The sequence below is a fragment of the Phocoena sinus genome, chromosome 2, assembly GCF_008692025.1.
Source record: "Phocoena sinus isolate mPhoSin1 chromosome 2, mPhoSin1.pri, whole genome shotgun sequence".
NCBI lineage: Eukaryota > Metazoa > Chordata > Mammalia > Artiodactyla > Phocoenidae > Phocoena > Phocoena sinus.
Window position 1 is genome coordinate 151,415,041 of NC_045764.1, and position 23,185 is coordinate 151,438,225.

Consider the following 23,185-nt stretch of genomic DNA (forward strand, 5'->3'; position numbering starts at 1 on the left):
TACAGTTTTTAGGTAGGCTGGACCTACCCCAGTCCTAAAGTCATCTCTAAAGCTGCAGCCTGAAATTGTACATTTTAAATAAGCACCTGAGTGATTCTTCTGCCCATTGAAATTTGAGAAGGACTGCCATCAATGAACAGACTGAAATTTGGGCTGGCTATGGCCATGGCTGAAGAGCTAGGCATGCTGCATCCCCTCTTCATACCCACTGGCTCCCTTGGGTAAGATAGAGCACAGTGCCACCAGATATGATTTTACAGCAGGGACATAGTTCCTGAAATAGAGTGGAAGTAAACGGGTGCCGCTAGGATGAAGTCTGAGAGAGGAGCACTTAGAACTGCCTGAGCATAGGTGAAGCAGGAAAAGAGTCTCAGTGACCAAATTCAGGAGTTTAATTTGGGACGACTCCGGACACGAACATATTGTACACATCCTTCCACCTTCAAAATGTTAGCTTCAGATAGACTTCTTTTTGACCAGTGGTAAAGTAATTTCTAGAGGAACATGTTTTTCAGGAGCTGCTAGATGGTTCCTCACTTATTGCAGATGGTTGCTTCAGGTGGACATGAAGCCACAATAGAATGCTGCATTGCTCTGGCATCCATGACCTCATAAGAGAACTAAGGGATTGCGCTTTTCTTGCCCTCCCCCGTTCCCAAATCCCTGACAAGAGGCCCATCCTCTGAAAAGGAGTCCCTGGTGAGCTCTTTTAGGCTCAACCTGGTAACAGAATTAGCCTCATATTCTTAGGCCATTTGCCACAGACAGTTTCTCTAATTCTCAACTGAATTTATAGTGAATGTACAAACCAACACATTTCCATATGTGAAATCACCCCAAGTGACTTTGCCCACAACTAAATGGAGGTCAAATTCATATGCTTTCTGCACATCTGAGCCACTGCCTCTGTGTGTCTGAGGATAATGTATCCAAGACCGAAGGGAACACAAACAGTAGTGCAGCCCTCTCAGATGGCAGAAGGCAGTGCAGTGTGTCACTGTCAGGGGAATTCACGGTCAGCAATGTTTCCACGTTTGAGATTTTCAGCCCCCGATTCCAGTTACCTCTGATCATTAGATGTGAACATGGAATTAAGAAGAGGGTAATTAAGGACACATTGAGTCAGACTTACACCTTAGAATAAGGCTTTTATTGTTTAGAAACAATCTTCCAGAAAATGAAATGATCCAAGATTCCCCAAAAATATTTATTTATACAAAGATTTTGAGAGTAATATTTGTATTTGTCTTTATACCTCAGTCTATGCGTCCGGGGCCAAGTCATTGTGTGGCACTTGTGCAACTTCCCCGCACGCCTCACACGTTGTAGCACCTGCTTCCAGGAACACCAGATGAGCACAAGGTCTCGGGGGGTCAGGAGGGGAAACCCATAATGCCCAAAGGCTGCAGAGACCCAAAATCCAGATATGTGCACCCTAACCTGGAAGGTGTCTAGCCAAATGTCCAAGGAGAAATACGATCTAGGAAGAAGGCAAGAGGAGGAACCCAGGGGGCAGACCAGAGAGGGTTAATTCCCACCCTCTGCTTCTGAGTTCAGCATATCCATAGGGCCCAGGAACTGCATTACCTGGATTCCGCCCTCCCCCCCCAACCCCGTAATGACCCTTGATGCTGATTGACGTCCAGGGGACAATTTGCAAAACTAACAGATTTGTCCATAATCCCAGGTAAGTATGAGATACAATTCTGGGACTTTGTCTTGGGAACCTGCCTGAAGAAAAACACTTGCCTTGTATGACGTAATCCAGGTCCCCTGGAGCAGACGTGGGGCAGTGATGGATGAGCAATCTGACCTCAGCTCCAAGTGTCTTCCAGTCTGGCCCCCCGGCCATTCTCTGCCCTTCCTCCTCCCTAGGGTATCCCAAATCCCATGGCCCTGCGACGTGTCGACTTGCCGTCCCTCTTCCTCTGTCCCCACCACCTCTGTCTATGACACAGAAAATCCATGTGTTCTGTAGAGTTCAACCTTCCCCTAATCAAGTCCACACTTTCTTTACTACAGTGATTCTCAGAACCAGCAAGAAAGAGAAATGTTCCAAAAGGGAACCCCCATCTCAGCCATCTGCCTGGAGCTGAAGGTTGTGGGCCAGGCCTCAAGGTGAGGTCCATCGCTTTCGTGTTTCCCGAGGAGCAGGCAGGCAGGCAGTGGCAATCCCTCCTCTCTCTCTGTAGCAGGCGGGCCTCAGCTGCACTTGCAGGACTTCACCACCATGTTAGAGAGCTGCTCCACCTTGGCGGTCCTCCCGACATAGTACAGGATGGTCAGGGGCTCCAAGTCCTGGGGTACGCAGCAAGGGGAGGCCGAGGCTTCAGGGTTCAGGGTGTTGTACAGTCCCAGCACCTGGGGAGGGAGGCATCATTGAGAGGTTGGAAAGCCGAACCTCAGGCCAGGGGCCCAGGGACTCTACAAGGTCTAGGGGCTGCTCCAGAGACTGAACACGTGGTAAATGGGCCACTGATGCTACTTCAGAGGGACTGGCGGAACGCAGTTCGGGTGAGTGGCGGGTTACTGTTCATCCACGCGGGATGCAGCACGTGACGTCTGTCTGAGCGTTATGGGTTTAAGCATAACCCCCATAACTGGGGGACCTGGAATTGATCATGAAATTCTCTTGGCTGGGAAGAAACCCCCCTGTATTGGTTCCTCCTAGCCGTAACTGGTCACTTCGTTGAGAACCATTCTCACTAAACACTGCCTTGAGCCATTTACTCAGTGCCAGAGTATAGGGCCCCAGACAGGATGCAGAAACAAGGAGCTATGAGGAAATACGCTTCACAAGTTACTGCCCTATCTTGGATTCCTCTTGAGGGAAAGACAAGCTAGGTTCGGTCGTGGACTTCCCTCTCTTTCCCTTTGTTTCGTATAGTCTTCTTCTGTGTGCTTTACATTGTCTTTTAAAATAACTTTTCTACATTCAAGAGGCCAGAATTATTAGAGTTCTTTATCCAACAGTAGAGGCCTTTCGGCCCCAATGTTCCTTGCCAGCCATGTGCATCTCTGACATAGGGGGTGGCATGTGACAGTAATTAATTTCCATATTACAAAAGCAAATAGACAAAGCAACTCAAAAGTCTGGGTGAAACTAGGGAGGGAATTTTAAAGGGTAGAACGTGGCCCACTAGAGTTGGGCCAGGGCGCCAAGATCGGAACCGTCACCAAAGGGATTTTACACCCCAGGTCATCATCCGCTCGTTCAACATGCAGCCCTTCATGCATCCTTTTTAACAAGTGGCGTGCTTGGCTTAGCCCCACCCCCCACGCGGCATGACCCTGTTCCATACTGAGCTGTGGGTAGTGTCTGCGCTGCGGAGGTATGGGCACGGGCCTGAGCAGAAGTTGGCGTAGTAGCCCTTAGGTTCATGGACCCATTTCCAGCCCAGATCCTGTCGGAAGTCAATGTAGAGAGGGCGCACACAGCAGTTCTCCTCCAGATTGCTACAACAACGACAACGAAAATTATTTAAAAATCAACCTAAAAGGAAATCACCAACATAAAAAAACTTCACAAATAGCCCTCATATTTGCACTTGGAATCCTTCCTGGTCATCATGAGAGGTGGCTGTAATCAGTGGACTCCCAGGTTCGAGTGCATTGAGCTGTACTAACTATAAAAGCGTTCTCCTCTGTTGAAGACCAGAATCCCAAGGACATAGTAGGCGTGGATATATACCTACACAGATAATGTATGAAGAAGAGAAAAAGGCAAAAGTGGCCATGCCCCTTTTACAGCATGAATCAAAACAAAGACTTGAAGTGTTCCACATAAAGCCAAGCACTGAATGTTACTAGCAAACTCAACTTTGTTGAGGTTGGTTTTATTGTTACCTGCCTGATGTGCACCCAACCAGAAATAAACTCTAAGCTTATGCACTTATGTACTATAGTAAATGACTGCTTAGTCTAAGTCTAGAGGCTACTGAATCCAAACAAGACATATCCTTCTATTAGATTCATGATTCCTAGATTACCCCAAATGTGATTATCAGGCCACTTCAATTCCGTTGCCTGCAGAAATCCGTTTGGCAATACCCCTTGCCAAGTGGGCATCTGGCCTGTCCTTCAGTACCTGCTGAGACCTAGAACTTGCTACTTCCAAAGGCAACTATTGGCCAAAATCTGGCTTCTTGTGGGTTCCGAGGGTAAACCGTGGCAGACATTCTCACTTTTCTACTCAAGAGCCATTCTTACCCTGCCTTCTCTCTTGCCACCGCCCATTACAGTCTGGAACACCAGATACTTGTTTTCCTGGCCTCCCTTGCAGGTAGGGATGGTCATGTAACCCAGCAATGACCGATCAGACATAAGCAGAAGTACGCAGTGGGCGAGGGCAAATTCTGGCAAAGGTATTTGATTCTTTATAAGTCACAGATGGAAGAGGAAGGCTGCTGGTTACCTCCTTCCCTCCTCTTGTCTTGAGCATGGACAGGATACCTGGAGCTCTAGCAGTCTTGCTATGTGACCATAAGCAAGGGGATGAAAAGCCAACATACTGAGCGTGGCAGACTGGAGAGAGAGAAAGCCTGTGTCCTCAGTGGCATAAGTAAGCATCCAGACCAACCTTGGGCCTGCTGCTACACGCTTCTTATGAACAGGAAATCCCATGTGGTTTAAGCCCCTGTCACTTGCAGCCAAGAACATCCATTCCTAACTGACTGAGAGCCACACAGAACAAATCCACGTGCCAGCCTTCAGTTGGAGGCAACCACGCTGCCCTTCCTATACCTTCTGTTCCGCAAGCTCAACACCCCCGGTTCATTCCATTGTTCCTCAGAAGACATGGCTTTAGATCTAAAGATTTCCCACTTCATCCTCCCCAGCTCCATTCGGGCATCCTCCTCTCCAGCCAAGCTGACCCATTCGTGTGCCTTCCTCTACCCAAAGTGCTTCCTCCTCCCATATCCCTACATGCTCAAGCCTCACTCAGCCTCAAAGGCTCAGCTCAAATTCCACACCCTTCAGAAGCCTTTCCTGCATCCATAGATGAGCTCCTTGTTCCAAATTCCTTAAAGCACTTTATCTTTCAGACCTTCTCATGGATGTGGTCTTTTTCTACCTTTCAGTAATTGCTGTGTGTGCTTTCTTAATCCCCCTCCCTTATAAATGAGAAACTAAAGTATTCCTAAATAAGATGCTATTTTTTAATCTCTTTACAATGGCTACCCAACTATTTCCAAATTAGTTCATAATTTCCCTAGCTCACATTCCCCACTGCAAATGGAGACTGTCCTGTTTTCCCTCATCCAGTAGCATCCTTGGACCCTTCACAGGGAACTGAGCCCTTCTTTAATGGAAATCTCTGCATTAATCTCCCTGCCACACAAACATACCCTACAAGTATTTTAAAGCATGAAAACCATGGAGAGGCCAAGCCTCTAATCCAAACCGTTTTAGCAACTCTCTCCTCCTCCTTTACTTTGTCCAGGCCCTTACAGGGCTGGGCTGTGGGAAAACAGTGGGGCTCCCAGAAAAAGATTTATAAGAGGTTCTAAATCTCCATTCCTGGCAGATGTTTGTGAAGAGCATCAGGGACCCTCAGTTGGGGGTGGCTTAGGCCTGGGGCCTGACACATAGAAGGCGTGCAATCAATGTTGTCTCAGGAGTCTGTGGGTCCTGCGTGAGCCCAGGCTTACCGGAAGCAGTAATTGGTGTCCAGGGCCCGCTTCTTCCTCTGACCTCCCTGGCCTGGGTTGTCCAGCCGGTCTGGGGGAATCATCATGAGGATTAAATGAGGGCTGTGTTCCTTTTTCTTCTTCAGTCGCCCCAGATCTCCTCTGCCTGGATCATCCTCACTGTCCACACCTGTGGAAGGGAAGGAAGATGATGGTCTCCTGTCTAGGGAAGACAGGGTGGCTGCTGCTTTCTCATCCCATCCCCCCACTGTTCAGGAGGAGGGACAGTGGGGTCTACAAGGAAGAGGTGGGTGAGATGCAGCTTCATGCTAACGTCCAGCTGCAGGAAGAGGAAGACTGGGTGGAGGAACCGGCATCTAGGGACACGCAAGATGCCCCCGGTCAGACCCCCTCGTGACTCCCGTGCATACATCCTTCAGAGGGCAGAGAGCCCTTCCCGAGATGCTTCCTGGGGAATCCACAGGGATTCATGAAGCATCCTTGTCACTAGGCAGCCCTAACACATTTTTTTGAGCTGTCAGTTTAGATTCTGAGACTTAGAGCTTGGGATATGAGTTTCCTCTTATAATCTGAATTGGTCAAAAATAGCACGGAAGTCCTACCTATGATTTCAGGTGTCACAATTTAAGACAGTTTGAATGGGAGCCAGAAGAACAAGAATGAATAATTGTTAAGATTCGCATTGCACTTATAGTTTCAAAAGTGTTTTCTCTATAAAACTCAGATAAGATCATGAAGTGTATGGTAAACAGCTTAGCAGACAAACTGGAAAGGAAACTTGCCATTTCATCTGCAAAGACTGAAAACTGAATTAGAGTCTCAAGTAAAAGAAGATCTACTTTGCGACGGCCAGCTGCTGGCTGTGGTCCATCTCCACCAGGGACAGGAACGTGAGGAGATGAATTTGCATGGTGACAGGAGGGACTTGGACCTCATGCAGGGGCACTGGGACTGGAAGATAAATGGGAAGCTGGACCTCAAACTTCTTTTTCTGAAAATCTTTATGAACAAGATAGCGATTAGTGAAGTGGGAGGATTTCAACCCAACCCGGGCTGCAGGTAGGGACTCCAAGGTCTTTTGAGCTCTGAGTTTCTGTGATTAGGATGTCAAATGATGTGCTTTTAAAAAAATTAGGCTCTGAAATAAGGCCCATGAAGGGTCAAAGGACTGCTCAGGGCTGGGAGTCAAGAGAGGCCTGTACCTTTTTCCAGACACACCTCTGACCTCAGGCTTTGAATTGGTTGGTTTGACCTTGACAAACCTCCTGGCCTCAGGTGTGCCTCAGTCACCCACAACAGAGCTTAGAAAGGAAAATAGTACTTCCCTGGAATCCAGAGACTGTCTAGGCTGAGTGCCTTGGAAACATACTGGAAAACCAGAAATGACTCTCAACATTTTGCCCTCAGTGCAAATACCCTGAGGCCCAAAGCAGTCGTTCAAACCCGGATGTCGGATCGGATCGCGTGGGCTCTGCGACATCTGCAAAGCCCAGTAGTCAGAGTGCTCATATTCACAGCCACCAAAGTTCATTTCTTTTAGGGAAAGCAAAGACAACTATCATTTGCTGAGCATCCATGCACTCTATTTTACATTCGTTATCGCATTTGATTTCATGACAACCTGGTGAGAGAGGTACTGTCATCCCCAGTTTGCTGACTGAGCTCAGAGAATTGGACCAGCTTGCCTACATGATTTCACGGCTCTTACTAGCATAACACTATCTTCCAGATGCTAATGTATTTCTCTGTAGAACAGAGAGTTCCTGCTTTTGGGACAAAGCAGAATCCCTCAAGTGCAAAACAGTTGGCCATCTCCGTGCGGGAGCTCACTTGGTTCCTTTCCTTGGGGTCTGGTAGGGGTTTCCTGTTCTGTCTTGCTTCGTGAACTCCCCCACCCATTCTACCATATACACATCCATTTTGTTACCTTTGAACTTGATTTCCATCACCTCTTGAATGTTTTCCAGGATATCCCCATTGGGCTGAAAGGTGTGACATGGACAATGAATGCTGATTTCCAGACCTAAGTTGGATTCTGCAAAATAAGACACAGCAATGGTGAGAAAAGCAGTTTGTGTGATGAAGAAGGGTACCCACCAGTCACACACAGAAGAGCCAGGGCTTCTGCCACCACAGGCAGTCATACGAACTGAGTTACACTGAGGCTCACAGGTGACAGAAAGTGCTTCCAAGGCGATAGCAGACCTTCACGCTCATGCTGCCACATTCCACAAATTTCTGTCGTGTTACAAACAACCAAATGGAGGCATAAACTAGTGGGCACCATGAAGGAGAATTTTCATAGTCATCTATTTTCAAAGAATGGTTTAGGAAAAAAAAAAAAATGTCACCAGCCTACTAGGGGGCAAAAGGATGAGGGTACAGAAAAGGAGAAAACCAGTCACACCCCATACATGTCGGTTGAGAGAGGAGATATTCTAGCTGTGAAAGGACGGAGGGGAGAGGCAGAGTGCCTGGAAGAGACCAGGGAAAGGGGAAAACTAAAGAACTGTGGGGTAGAGAGGCTGTGATTCTAAAGGCCACAAGATGGGAGGAAGGGGCACAGGCTGAGCTCTAGGATTAAAATTCAGAAAGCAAGGCTAGAGCAAGGTCTCCAGCAAGCAAGCAGCAGAATCGGTAAGGTGGAAGTGGCCACCATTTCTACCAGGGCTACAACTGTAGACAGACAGAGAGAGGTAGATTCCAGAGGAGATAAGATGCAAATCTCAGTTATGCTTGGCTATATTTTCCTTCAGGAACAAGGACACGATGAGGTCAAGATTACTTAGAGTTTCTTCTTTGGCAATCCTTGTTCACCTTAACGGGGGAGTTGTAAATGTATCCAGCGGGGCTGTGGATGGCTCACTGAGGACAGCCACTGGCTCAGGAAGACGGTTGTGAAATTAGAGAACAGGCCGGAAGAGAAGGCAGAGGGCCATGGCCGAGGGCCCAGATGGCATGAGCTCGGAGAAAACAAGTGTGAGGAAGCCTGGAGGCACCAGGGTTTGGTGGCTGATGTTGTGGGGCAAAAAGGCCAGCTCTGGCCCTTTCTCCTATTGGCTGTGGGATCGGGTATTTCGGTAACTAAAATTGGGAAAGCAAGGAAACTAGTAAAAGGGGTTGCATAAAGTGGAAGGAAAAAAAGGAGGAATAAGGAATGAAAAATTTGAACTGAATCCAGTTTTGTGCAGGGAAACCAGGTGGTCTGGTATCATGTCAGTCCTGGTGGGTAAGACTCAATCGGGGAAGCTCTCTTGATCCGGGGCAGCAGCCAGCTATGGTCAGGTATGGGAGAGGTCATGGGGGTATGACCTCTGAAGTCAGGATCAGCGCCTCAGGGATCTGATTGATGCCCTGCTCTTGGAGGTCACCCTAGTTCTGTGTGAGCATCCAGCCTTGGGGCCAACCTGGGGTCTTCCAGAAATCTGATGTCAGCAGGGAAAACCCCAGAGTCCAGGCCGCCTCAGCACCCTTCTCATGCGCAGAATGGCCCAAGCGCAGAGATTCCAGTCAGCAAAAGGCAGACCTGGATGTCCCAGTTCTACTAGTTAAAAACCAGCCCAATCCCTTCTCCAATAAACTCTAGATCCCAGCTTTGTTTGTTCTCCCCTAGTCAGGGCAGCCTCTGGGACACACTGACACCTGCTGAGCTTGAAGATTTCTGTCTCAGGTTAGCTTTGGTGGGCTGGGGAGGGGCCAATATAACAAGGAAGCTGAGCCCCAGAGGGAGAACAAGAAGTGAATAGAGAGGGATGTATAAGGAGTGTCCTTTTTCTGGTTTAAGGTGGCTGAAAGAAGGAGCTAGAGTAGCTGAAACAGGCTACATAAAACATAGTACACTTCCTATTACCCAGAAAGGTTTAAGTAGTCCGGGAGAGACCTAGAGTGGACAAGTCCTATGAGTCTGTGAGTTAGAAAGTCAAGACGCAGACAGATGTGTTGGGGAGAGTTAGGGTTAGGGTGCAGGTAGTGTGTGTGTGATGGTGCCTGGCTTGGCCAGCAGGCTCTGTCTAGGTAGAGGGCTCAGAGAATGATGACGATAATCACCAACATTTGTTGAGTGTTGCTACATGTCATGCACCGCTCTAAGACTATGTGTGCATTGAGTCATTTACGTAATCTCCATACTAATCCTACAAAGCAGGAGCTATTATTACCCCCTCCCCGCATGATACAGATGAGGACACTGAGACTTAGGGAAATTAAATGGCTTGACCGAGGAATCCAACCAGTAAGTGGTAGAACCAAGATCCAGACACAGGCAGCCTGATATCAGAGCCACGCTCCTAATTGTTAGAGACAAAGAGAGACCAAAGAGAGCCCAGCCGGGACCATCAAGGTAGATGCCCACACAGTCACTGAGATACAAAACGCCTGTGTATTCCCAGTGTGCCCCCTGTCCTGAGCCATGGCACTGGGCGTGTTCCCTGCCCGGCCTGCTTGGGGAGGCCAGGCTCTGCACATAGGGGAGCCACAGATTGTGTGGAACAATAGCACAGGGGTGTGAAGACCTGGGCCCACAGCCCTGGAGAGGGCTCCAGCCGGCTCTGGGCCCAGAAAGCAGCCTGGGAACCGGTGCACAGTAGGCTCTTAGATGTTTGCTGAACTAATACAAGACCGTATATGTGACTCAGTTTCCTCACAGTCCACACCGCCAACTGCTCCATTTGGAGTCCATTTACTGCCTTGTTTGGGGCCAAGAACCCTCAAGAAACTCAGGAGCTCTGCAGAAGTAAAGGTCTGTGTATGACTCCCCCGTGCGAGGGGTGGGCAGCGTCGGCCAGAGCGGGAACTGAAGGTTCCAGTGAAGAGCTAAGCTCAGAATTGGCAGCGGTGGGGACGGTGGGTGGGGAACCCATAGGTTTTATTACAAAATTATCTTTTTGATGTCTCAAGGAGGATGGAAATCATTCTCAGTGCAAACTTCTCATTGAGTTCTGCAGCTGTGAAAATAAGAACTCCTTCAAGTGCCCAGGGCTTCAAAGAAATCCAGGTGGAGCTGATCAAGATCAGACAGGGAAGCTGAGAGATTCATTTCCCCAGCCTCTCCTCTCTGTAGCCATGTCGGGCTCTAGGCGGAGTTGAGTCAGAATTCCCACAGTGCTGATGTCAGCTGGTGCACATGGGTTCTCCCAGGGTTTTGCCTTCATGCTCAGTCAGGGAGATAGGAGGGAAATCCCAGTACCCTTGGAGCTGAGGCGGGACCTCCAGCCCCCTATCTGCCAACTCAGCCACCAGGTTATGCCCCTCAGATGGGGACCTGCACGCTCGGATGCCTACAGAGCCCGGCAGGTTATGTAAGTGAGCAAAGCGAGCCAGTGTGTCACGCTGAATTGGACTGCCAGCCGCACTCTTGGGAAACACTGGGGAATGGCAGGGCCTGTGGTGACATGAAGAATGCATGCCCTGCCTCAAGAGGTGGGCCTACTCACCTCTGCTGGATTGTTACCAGGAAATCTTCCCATTGGTCAAGAAAAGCCAGAAGTCTAGGTTTTATGTGAAATCTCCTGACTTTAAAACAAAAACTGCTGACCACTAGTTAAATTAAAACGATATTGGGAGGCCAACCAGTTTGTGATCTCTGCCTTAGAGCTTCAACCCCTAATTTCCTGAAACACTGAGGACAAGGAAGGACCCACCTGCCCAAGGGACTCTGGGTATCAGTATGTGGATGGATGGACTGTGGCTCCCCAGCAGCTGATGAGGATAGAAAATTCTTCACAAGGGGGATACAAGGAACAGACAGGACCACCTTAGATACCCTCAACCCACTGAGCACCGGACCAGGCAGTACCACCAAGCAAAGAAGGGAAGAAATGGCAGAGCGTGATGCCAGGAGGCACCATGACTGTCCATCAGGAGACTCAAGTTCTAATCCAGGCTGGATGACTCTGGTCAAGCCACTTAACTTCTCTGGGCCTCCATTTCCTCGTCGGACCTAATAAAAGCTTACTCTCCCATAACAGGCCGAAAACTTGGAAGTTCCCTTAACTACAGTGGATCCTTAAAATAGCTCTGTGAGGCGTGAAGGGAAGACACCATTACCTGTTTTCCAGGTGAGGAAGCAGAGCGAGTGGGTGAGAGATTTGGGACATGTGAAGTTGGATATGCCTATTGGACAGCTCTACCTGGATGACTGCCAGGCCTTTCAAACTTAATCGGCCAGAATGGAACCTGCCCCCAAACCTGCTCTTCTCCCAGCCTCCCTATTTCAATGCGTTACCACATGGGTGTTGAGCCCAAAATCTTCAGTCATCTAGACTCCTCTTGTGTCCCCTCACCCCGTATCTAATCACCAGTCAGTCCTATTGGCTCCACCTCCAAAATGCAGAACAAACCCATATCATCTCCATACACACGGCTACCGCCCCGGACGAAGCCCATGTTGCTGTCACATGAGCTGCTACAAAGGCCCCTAACTTCTTCCCTTGACCTCATGACAACCAGAGGGTCTTTGAAAGATGTAAACCAAATCACCTCACCCCCACATCCCCAGCCCTGCTGTAACCCGCCCAGGACATCTCATCACACTTGGAATAAGTCCTGACACCTGACCGTGGCCTTACAGGTCCTACATCATATGGCTCCGGCTCCTCTCTGACCCCCCAGCTCACTCTGCTGCAGCCACACCAGTCAGGCTCCTGCTGCTTCTCGCTGGGTTTGCTTAGCACAGCCTTTATCCTGACCTTCACAGACTGGGTCTTTCTTGTCCCTCACATCTCAGTGCACAAATTCCTTCTTCACAGAGACTCCTTGAACATCTGATGTTGGACCCCACCCAGTCATTATCGCTTTGCCCTCTTTCTGTTTTTCCTGGTACTTATCACTATAATATATATAAAAGTCTTATTCATCAATATGTTTGTTTACTACGTGTCTCTCCCACCGAAAGCCCCATGAGATCTGGGACCTCACCTGCCTGGCTCACGGCTGAATCCCCAGGGCCTGGCTCAGAGTGAGCGTTTAGTCGGTATCAGTTGAGTGAACAAATAAAGGACACACAACACGTCAATGGCAAAGCTAGGCTTTGAACCCAGATCTGTGTCTCCCCTAGTTCTGGCCTCTTCCCTCTGTGTCATGAAGGACCAAGAGACCTGAGGTTCCTTCTAAAATGCTCATCCTGAGTCCACCTACCTCTTCGTAAGAGCCATTCACGCACAGTGTCCGTGACGTCGAAAGACAGCCACTCAGCAGTGCCCCGCGTGGGCAGATTCTTGCCATCAAGATAGCGCTGCTTGGCTATGTGCTCATCCGGCTGGAGGATCTACAGGGCAGAGGAAGGAATAAGTCCCGAGGCCAGGACGGGGCACCCGCGTGTCATGACGTAGGAGGACGGAGAGGGGCAGCAACAGCAAACTAAGACTTCTTAAATGTTCCTTTGAGTTCCTCGGTCTTAATCCTCTTAACGACAGACACAGATACAGAAACTAAGGCTCAGAGAAGGTAGGATTCACAGCCAGGTCTGCTGAACTCTGAGCAGCGTGGAGGCCCGATCTGGTCAAGGAACCAGCTTTCCCGCCTGAGTGGTGTCTGTCCTGGGAGGGGGCTCACCTGGAAGAGCTCAATCCTCTGCTCGCTGCGCTTGGAGCTGGGGTTGGGCATCCGCAAGACCCGGAATTCCGCTCGGAACAGGTTGGTTTCATTTTTCTCCACTGAGGACACGTTGAAGCGGAAAATCTTGGACGTGATTCCTTTGGGACAGACGGCCAGGTCATCTAGGAGGCAGAGCAGTGGGGGGAGGCACAGCATGAGAGAGACCCACAGGGACAGTGTGCCGCCAGCGGACACTCACCAAGGGGCCAGGGTTCCACCTGTGACCTCTCTAGAAGCTTGAGGCCTCAGACCTAAAGGTGGCAACCCAAGGAAGATCCGGGGTGGCCCTGGAACCACACACAGGCCTCATGGTGAAGCAGGACATGGTGCCCCAGGACATGGCACTAACAACTGGCCCCTCCAACCCCTCACCTCGCCATCCCCACTCTGGCAGGCTCTCCAACCTGCTTTCCTACTCTTTTAGAAAATACAGATTCTCCAGTGATATCAGCAATTTCCTCTAGCAGTTTCATCATTGTTAGCTAGCTGACTCATTCGTGCGTTTGTTCATTCAGGCATTCATTCATTCATCAGACATGCAGTGAACAAATACTATGTGCCAAGCACAGGCTAACACTGGGAAGCGAAAAGGAAGAGACAGGGCCCCTGCCTTCAAGGAGATTAATATCCAGGGGAGGCTGTTAGTACATGGACCAAACAACAGGACCAGAGGGAAAGTGCTAAGGGCCTTTGGAGAAGCCTAGGAGTCGCTGCAAACAGGTCAGAGGAGGGAGAGGGTTGAGAGCACTTCGTGGAAGTGGTGATTATTTAATCTGGGTGATTATTTGATCTGGGTCCTGCAGGAGGAAAGGGTCTAAACATGCAGAGGAAAGAATTTTACATGAAAGGACTGCTGGAAGCACAGGCAGGGAGGGGAGCAAACGCACGTGAGGAAGAGGGACCTGAAGCAGCCAGGCTGGAGCCCGTGAGACAAGGTCAAGACAGTAGATTGGGGTCCACCTGTGGGGAGGCTGAAACGTCAGACCGAGGGGCTGGATTTTATATTATTAACAGTAGGCAGTCATAGAAAGTGACACTCTGGATCTAATGAGACAGCACTGGTGTGACAAGGAGCCCACACGTCTGGAGCCTGGCAGACCCCCCAGATGCTTCTTCAGACTGAGCCGGTCTATCACCATTGGCTCCTGTCTCTCTAAGGGTTACTTTCCCTGACAGCACACGCTATGCCAGCCTCTGTCACCCTGCTGGCCTCTGAACCTCCATCCACAAGACAGAAGGCCGCAGGTGCTCTTTCCCACCCCCTCAGAGCCAGATAAAGGAGACAGGAAGATCCTGTCATTTCTTTACAACCTCAAGGTCTGAGCAGCATTAACACCCAGAGAAAAACTTTCTACACAAGTGGTAACAATAGCCAGAACTTGAAACTCAAGCCCAGAGACCCAGATTCCACACATAATGAACACGGCTGGAACAAGCCCATAATCACCCCAAGGGGGGTTTAGGAAGTCATGGACAGGGCGGGAGATCAGAGGCCTGGACACAGGCACATGCGCTACTGAGCTGTAGGAAAGGATGAGTGAGTGTTTCTGGAAATTGCCATCTGGTGGGTCTGACACTGGTTCTTAGAAAATTAATGGAACAGATGTTGGGAGAACAAATGTGTGAATGCTAGCTAATGAAGCCCTGATTAATAACTGGCTTTGAAAGAACGAATACTGCCAACTATTCCTTAAACCATTTCGGATGAAACCAGAAAGAGGGATCACGATGGCCGTTTAATTTTTGAGTTTGCAAGTCTGTAACCCTCTGGACATGGGTGAGCTCCTTGGAAGGGAAACCTTCTCAAGTACTGACATACTTGGGTCTCAGAGGAGCTGTCATCAATATGGCTTCAGTTAGACTAGTACCTCCAGTAACTGTTGAAAGAGGGAATAAAAGATATGTCAGCACGGTGTGTGTGTTGCTATAAAAAGGAAAAGGGGAACAGAAAATGGCCCGTGCCAGCGAGGAGAGTCAGACTGGGGGGCAAGACACTGGGGAGCCAGGGGACGGGGGATGACGAGCCAAGAGGGTCTTCAGGACACCCTCGTCACCCTTCCTCCTTGTTTCTTCCAGCCCATCAATCAGATATCTGTTCCCCAAGCTAGACTCCTCTTGGTGGGAATTTCAAGGAGATTTCAAGGGGATGGGAAAGGTCATATTTTATCCCTGGGATCTACAGATTTCTAACAGACTCAGAAGGGACATTAGGGGTCATCTAGTGCAACCCACTTCAGATAAATGCATGCCCAGAGGGGTCTTGGCCAGGGTCACACATGAATTAGTTGACACAAGCAAACTGACACTAGCAAGCAAAGCTCGGACACAATCATTAGTGATTTTAAAAGAACTGTATAGGAGAGAAAATAAAATGTAAACATAATCTTCCTGACAATTAAATCCACGCTTTAAATAATTTGTGGAATGAGCCAGAGTATAAATAAATAAACAAAATGTAATAACACTCTCTTACATTTCACAGAACTTCTATTAACTCATCTGACCCTCTAACAATCCTTGAGGAGAATGAGAATAAGTAAAATTTATCATTTTACAAATGAGAAAAGTAAGTATCAGGAAAGTTAAATCACTCTTCCGAGATCACTCACATAGTAGGTGGCAGAGGTGGGATTTGAGCCCAGGTCTTCTGACCTCATTTACTGAAGCAAAGACTCTGGAAGTTGGAGGGGACCTCAGAGATCATTTAGTGGAGGGGTGATTTCACCAACAAACTGTAGCAGGATTCCATGAAATGGGGCTAGAGTGCCAACTTATGCCTCAGACAAAAACCACTTCCCAGTTTTGTGATTAAGCCATGCTTCTGCAGAACACTAGTATTATTGAGAGCTGGCCTAGGAGGTCCACCTTTACAAGTTAAATTATGACCAACTTTTTCTATCGCACACAAAGTATATATATATTAATGGGTGCCATTTTCTCCTTTTTACTATAGGGAGAGAAAACTAAGCAAAGAATATTCATGCAGGGTATTCATGGAAAAATCTGGCAACAGCTGACCATGTTTAGACCGGGCATTTTTTAATGCTTTCAGACACCTGGGCTCCTAGATGTACTTCTGCTTGTGCTCATCATTTCTGCTAGTAAAATTACTTCTGGTTCCAATGATGGGACTACATATATCAGTGTGGCAGTGCTCCTCTACCCTAGCTGTTCCTTAGAATCACCTGGAGAGCTTTAAAAACATGATGCCTGGACCTAATCCCCAGAGATTCTGACTACCTCACTGGAGTACGGGTGGGTCCAGAGCTTTTTTTTTTTTTTAAGATCTCCAGATGATTCTAATGTGTAGCCAGGATTGAGAACCACAGTTTATAGTGCTCTGCAAAGGGTACCATGGCATCCAGATGTTCTGATAAACCACAGCTTTAAGGATTCAACCTTTAAATAGGTTAACCTTTAAATGTTAACCCGTTAAAATATTGTTTGGCCGATGCATTGTTTTGTAAGATTTTGAATTAGAAGCCCATAAACATTTTAAGCCCAGGTTGAACGTTGGGAAATTTCACAGAAAGATTTTCTGCTCTTCTGGGAAGCAGTTAAGATCTAGTCATGCTGGACCCACATTCTCCAATGCAAAAATTGGCAGGAGCTGAGCAGTGGGTGCCCTCTTTTAATGGGACATGGGCAGTTCCAAGTCCCCCCGCCACCAGTCTCCCCATATACCCTATTCTCTCCATGACCCCGAAGCCAAGTGTCCTGTGCAGTTTGTCATGGTCCCTGTGCTGCAGCCTTTCCTTTAGATCATTTGCATCAGCGGCCTGGGCTCTGTGGGCTCTTGTGTTTGCAGGCCTTCTAAGGAAAGGTTTTGCCCTCGTTCACTGAGTCTTAAGCGTCAGTGAACTTAAAAACCAATACGGAGCTTGTTAAAAATACAGATACTTCAAGACGACACCCCCAGAGATTCTGATTCTGTAAGGGTAGGCTAGGGCCTGGGAATTCACATTTTTCACATTGACCTAGTCTCTAGTCCACACTTGGAGAAACACTGACCTAGCGTGCAGAGAGCATTGGCACTTAGATCAAATGACTTCTTTCAATAAGAAACCTCTTTTAATTTTCAGAATGAACAAGATCTAAAAGTAGCATCCAGAAAAGAAACGCTAAAATATCGTTTTCTCTTTGCTCGTGAACTCTGGGTTCGCTGGTTGTCTTAGCGTCAGACCTCGGATGAAAACAAGAGTCTCCTGCCAGACACAGATAATTACAAGCCAGAAGTTAAAACAGCACCTACACTGGTGATATCCTGATAACAAGGATGACAAAAGAACTGAAACAGCTGTGTGCTTCCCCACCACTTCCCATAGCAAAAGCCTCTACCCACTTCCCATAGCAAAATCCTGGAGAATTATATAGGAATAAGATATACATGAGTCTTGCCTTCACTCCCCAGCAGAGGTCTGTTGAATCATCCCAGATGTATACAAAGAATTGTCTCAGCTGGAAGGGAGCTCAGAGATTATCTCTAACTTTACAGATGAGGAAACTGAGGGTCAGAGGTGTGACTAGCTCAATTCCACATGGCGTAGTGGCTTAAGCTGCTTGAGAGTCTTAAGCAGATAATGAGAACACTTTTGTTGAATTTGGGAGAACGTTTGTGGCAGTATGAATCTCCAGGCCATAAAAATAGGCAGAGCTAAGAAAGAGCACACCCAGTGATCCCTAAGCAATCTGCCACCAGGGTTACTAACAAACAATAATAGCTCCTATGCCCACCTGCTTGGTCCAACATGTGATTCATTCATATCATAAACCAAAGTTCTCTTGGAGCCCAAAGGTTAAAGGTGGGACTTACAATGCATATTTTATGTTTTGCATTATTGTCTAACAGCATGCATTCTCTAGGGAGAATGTCTAGGTTACAGCCCTGGTTCTTTTGGGGCAAATCACTTAACTGATGCATGTTGCAGTCTCCTTATCTGGAAAGTAGGGAAATCAGGGTACCCATCAGACAGGGCAGAGCCAGAGAACGGTCTTATCCTCTTTGCTCTCACCTTGATGCCCTTTCTCCTACACCACTGGAAGTTAGTCCTTCTTGCACTTCGCACTCCAGGCACCCTTGTCTCCTTGCCCCAGCTCCTGCTGTCACTTCCCTCTGAGAGCCTGTCCACTGGGTACCGGCAGGGGCTGGGAGTGATGAAATGTGGAAGGGAATGTGATCTCATCACCTCGGCAGCAGGAGCTCTGGCACTCAGATCCTACCAGTGCCCCACCCACAGACCCCGGCCCACCCTCAGGAGTTCTAGACACTAGGCTTCCCTCGCCCTGACCTTGGAGGGTGGCTCTCTGCTCCCTTTCAGCATCTGTTAGACGTTTGCATCTGCCCACTGCCTCTTTATAATTAGTGTGCCTTGTGCATCTGTCTCTCTGGGGCTGGCTCAACACCTGACCAGCCGGAGGGCAGGCCAGGCCTGCGTCTGCTCAGCCTCTGTGTCACCTCCAACAGCTGCAGAGCCTGGGCCTGCTTCCTGTTTGCACCTGCAAGGCTCACTGGCATCACCCGTGTCCCACAGGGCCCCGGACCCTTCATGATACCTCAAGTCGCATCCTGCCCACTGTGCCAGGTTTCTTCCTGGCCTGATCATGGCTCTGTGGCCCCAGGGCCACCCTCACCTACTGCAGTTTCAAGGAAGGTCCTGGTGCTGCAGCCCGGGGCTGCCCAGCATCTGTGCAGCCCTGTCCTGGCTGTCCCCAGGGCTGTCCACTAATTGTACTCTGAGTCTCTGCACACATGTCCACTGGCACCTGGGTGCCCTTACATCTATCTCTCTGGCTCATTTGTTCTCAGCTTGGGATTCCAGGCGGCGTGAGCCCCGGTGATGTAGATCCCTCTTCCCGGGACTCCTCCTCCTGGCCTGGATCCTTAAGGCCCGGAGTCTGTTCCTCTTGCCCTGGACTCTCCTCACACCTCTCCCGCAGGCGTCAGCTTTCCACCCTTCTCCGATGTTTGGCCACTATGTCCTGCCTTTGTGGGTGCCCCGGGGGTTGGGGGTTCAGCCATTCAGTTTCTGGTGCCTCTAGGAACCATAGGCCCCTGAGGACCCTGAGTCAGCCTCACCTAGAGAACCCTGGCCAGGGAACACTAGCTGTGCTTCACTCTCCGGCCACCACCCCACACGGGAGCCACCTCCTAAAGCAGCCACAGGAAGCCGGAGTGGGAGCTCCTCGCCAGCAACCGCAGGCTCCTGGGCCTGGCACGGGCCAGCTCCCGGTGAGGCCTCTGGCACCTTCTGCCAGAGCCGGTCCATCCATCCGCTGCCCACTCCTCCTCTCTAGCCAGGTTCCTTTCAGCCCCTGCAGTACCCCCGCTGACCACCCTCACCTTGCCTGTTCCATCCCATTCTCCCACCCCCACTCTGGGCACTGCCCGCCTCTCAGGTGAGCCAAGGCTGAGGTAGCCTGGGCGTCGAGGACACCTGCTGGTAGGAAAAGCAAACAGAGCGATTCCCAGAGTCCCTGGCCTGTGAGTGGCTCACATTCCTCCTTCCTGGGCTGTCAGTTTCTCAGCATCTGCCAAATCTCTCTCTGTTGTATTGAGGTTTTTTAAATCCCCGTTCAGTAAACACACATGACTTCCACACGTGTACAAACACACACAGACGTCTCACCCAGAAGCCTCCCAGCTTCTCGGCACAGACAGGAGCTTCCTGGGAAGACACACTCCCAGACACACGTCCCCTCTGTATCCACAGCCACACCTCCCACCCACTCTTCCCCTGACACGCAGACACAAAAGGGCTGCCGGCCGTCATCTACACATCCAGAGCCACATCCCCGCTTTCCCCGTGTCCACGGGCCCGGAAGACGCCCATTTTGCACCCATGAATCTGTGTACCATACGAAACCAGACTACACATCGCTTTAAAGCACACAGCCACGTGAACATAGGCACATCCCCTTCCCTCACGCACACAGCTCACATGGGTCACAGGCATGGTGTGGACTGAAGGGCCTAGGCAGCGAGAAGCTGTCCCTTGCCTGGGCCTCAAAAAGCTGGGCAGACAATAATTTGGGGCAGGTATACTCTTCTTCCCCAGAACTGGAAAAACAGAACGTGAGACGTGTCACAATGAGGTGTGAAAAGCAGGGAGAAGACCGAGGTCTCCAGCTCGTGGAACCGCACGGCCTCTCTTATGAGAGAGCCAGCCCTGCCCCTTTATGGCACCCACATGCACCTATCTGACCACACGTGCCACAGCACGCGTGCTAACGGGACAGCGCAATGTCACTCCAAATTCAGGTCAGTCAACGATGTGAGTTCAGCAAGCTGCTCAACTCCGGGGCTCCCCGGCCTCCCAGCAGCACTCGTCTCTTACCAGAATGCCTCTGTCTCCCTCCCCAGCCACCTACCCAGCCCCAGCTGCGCATCGCACCTCCCCAGCCGGGTGCGGGGTGAACCCGGGGCACCCTGCTGTGTGGCTACCGCTAGGCCCCCCTCTGTGGAGCTCCCCACTCCAGGTCAGACCCTCCAGAGCAGACACCCCAGAGGGAATTTGGACTTACTGTGCTCCTCCAGCCCGTGGATCATGTCGAATTTATAGATTTCTTTGGCATAGTACTCCGACTCAGTGTTTTCCTGAGTGCAGTCGTCTCCCCTCTCCCCGTGCACCTCTTCCAGCAGCTCTCGGGTGCTGTTGTAAAGGTCCAGGACCTGGGTGGGGATGTTGGCCAACACCGATGGATCGGGGGGACTGGTGAGCCTGAGTTTGCTCAAGATCTGTCCCCTAATGGCTTCCACCCGCTTCCTCTTGATGTGGTCGAAGTCCAAGGTGGTGCAAGTGGACATGGAGAGACTGACCGTGGCAAAGTTCAGCAGGGCCAGGACCACCAGAGCCCTTTGCAAGTGCATCTTCATGCGTGAGCAGGGGAGAGAGGCCCGGGGGCTGCGAGGCCTGGTGAGGAGGAGGCCCCGGCAGACGTGCAGAAGGAGGGAGGAAAACCAGGCGGCCTCCCTAGATCCCGAAGACTGAGGCTTGGCAAGAAGGTGCATGAACTCACTGCACTGCGAGAGCTTCAGGACTTCCAGGAAGCGCTGGCAACCCTGAGCACGAAGAAGCCGACTGTGTGCCTTGAAGCTCTGGGTTTCTTCTCCATTTGTCTAAACAGGTTCTGCTGGGCTCTGACTCCCAGCAGGCCAGGTGGAGGGCAAGCAGAGGGCTGGGAGGGGTGGCAAGGCAGCTGGGAGTGGGAAGGGAGCTGGAGTTTTTCCTTAGGTAAAAATAAGTAGAGCAGATATCTGATATTGCCAAACGGCCGCTTGGCGATGCGGAGAAAGTGGGTATTTTAAAGAAGGAGCAGAAGGACCATGGCTGGGTCCCAAAATCAAAATCCTTGCCTTGCCCTGAAGGAGAATAAGAAAAGAGGATGGAAAAGAAAAGAAAAAAAAAATTAAAAAAAAAAAAAAAAAGATCACCAGTGAGTAGGTGGGGAGAGGCAGGGCTAGGCCGCTGCTGGCCCAGCTAAAGATGGGGGTGGCACAGGACACACTTGTCTCTCGGGCACACCATTCATGCTTTCTCTTTTGTTTACACTTCCCCGGGGGCTTTCTAAATGACTCTGTTCACGCTGCCTCTCATCTTCATTGGCTGGGATGTGGGCTTATGTGCAATTGGAAGGCAGGGGGGACAGCCCCTGGAGAGCAGCCCCAATAATCCACTTGGTCGCCCAGGTCACCAGCACCTCGGCTTGTCTTCTGCCTCGGCCATTGCTTCTGTTCCCTGCTTCTCTTTAAAAGATACAAAAGAAAAGAAAAAGAAAATAGAAGCCAGTTCACTGCATGCCTCCTCCGGAAAGCTGTTATTCCTCCTTTCTCATGCTTCTTCCCCTATCTCTCGCCTCTCCTGCTCATTCCCTTGGACTTGGCTTTCTGGTTCCCTCCCTTTCTCTCCCTCCAGCTTCCCTCTCTCTCCCTCTCCCTCTCCCTCAAGCTCCTCTCCCTCTCTCTCACACACTCACATGCACACACACTGCTTTCTCTATTTCTCTCCGCTGAAATTTTATACCTCCCTCCCATGACGTTTCTGGCCCGGGGCGGGGGTGGGGGGGGGAAGGGGGCGAGGGGAGGTGGGGGGGAGGTGGGGGGAGGGGTGGGGGGAGGGACCAGCGCACGCAGCCTCTTTTGCGGCACGATTTTAATGTTTTAAACAGGCACAGGAAAAGCCGAGCCCATTTGAAAAATACTTCGCGAGTCCTCTCGATCGACGTGGTAACTGAACTTTTTTTACCCTCTTGGAGTCACTCCTGCTACACGTTGACTGTTTTTCTGGAAAGTTACTCCGATGAATCCCCTCCCTCCTTCTACCCCAACTCCTTCGCCCTCTCGCCAGCTGTCAGTCCGTCCTCTCCTCGGCGCGTCTCTGCTACCTCCCAGGCCCCCCCCCCCCGCCCAGGCCGCCCCCCGGGCCTGGCGGGACACTGGGCAGGGGCCGGCGAGCGCGCGGGGCCTGGGCAGGGGCGGCCGTGCCCACCCTCGGTGGGGCTGACGCCCGGCCTGGGAGCGGGGTTGGAACTGGGTTCGGCCCCGCGGCGATCCTGGCCCCGATTCTTCATTGACAAGATTGGAGTCGGGTGGCTCGCGGAAGCTTGGAGATGCTCCAGGGGCATTGAAAAATGGTGGCGTTTTCCGGCAGATCAAGGGTGCCCTCTGGCGAGGCGAGGCCGCCAGTGAAGGAGGTTCCGCGGGTCGGAGCCGGGAAGGCCGGGAGGGCCGGGGGTGGGGGTTGGGGGGTGAGGCTGGGGGCCTGAGGAGAAGGGGCCGCGAAAGAGGACGAGGAAAACAAGACCGAGTGCCCTGGGGAACAGCCTCCCTCTCGGCCCGACGTGCGTACAAGTGCACTTCTCCCTTCCCGGAGTCCCACTCTGCAGCCCCTCTCACAGAAATGTCCTCCAGATGTTCGCGGCCTTCCTCCCCGCCGAGGGTTCCG

General features: G+C 50.5%; 1 protein-coding gene across 2 annotated transcripts; it reads right to left on the reverse strand.

The window, feature by feature from the left end:
• Nucleotides 1-1,099: 1,099 nt before the first annotated feature.
• TGFB3 (transforming growth factor beta 3) lies at nucleotides 1,100-22,581 on the reverse strand. 2 transcript variants are annotated; one of them, XM_032623191.1, is made up of 8 exons: nucleotides 22,487-22,581; nucleotides 20,766-21,987; nucleotides 13,203-13,366; nucleotides 12,786-12,915; nucleotides 7,579-7,686; nucleotides 5,652-5,820; nucleotides 3,303-3,456; nucleotides 1,129-2,361 (listed from the first exon to the last, which is right to left on the reverse strand). In XM_032623191.1, exons 2-8 carry the CDS (start codon nucleotides 21,250-21,252, stop codon nucleotides 2,203-2,205), a joined length of 1,371 nt encoding a protein of 456 aa, XP_032479082.1. In that variant the 5' UTR covers nucleotides 21,253-21,987; nucleotides 22,487-22,581; the 3' UTR covers nucleotides 1,129-2,202. The 2 variants fall into 2 exon arrangements, with proteins under 2 accessions (XP_032479083.1, XP_032479082.1); XM_032623192.1 differs by lacking the exon at nucleotides 22,487-22,581 and having other exon boundaries at nucleotides 1,100-2,361; nucleotides 20,766-22,231.
• Nucleotides 22,582-23,185: the final 604 nt, after the last annotated feature.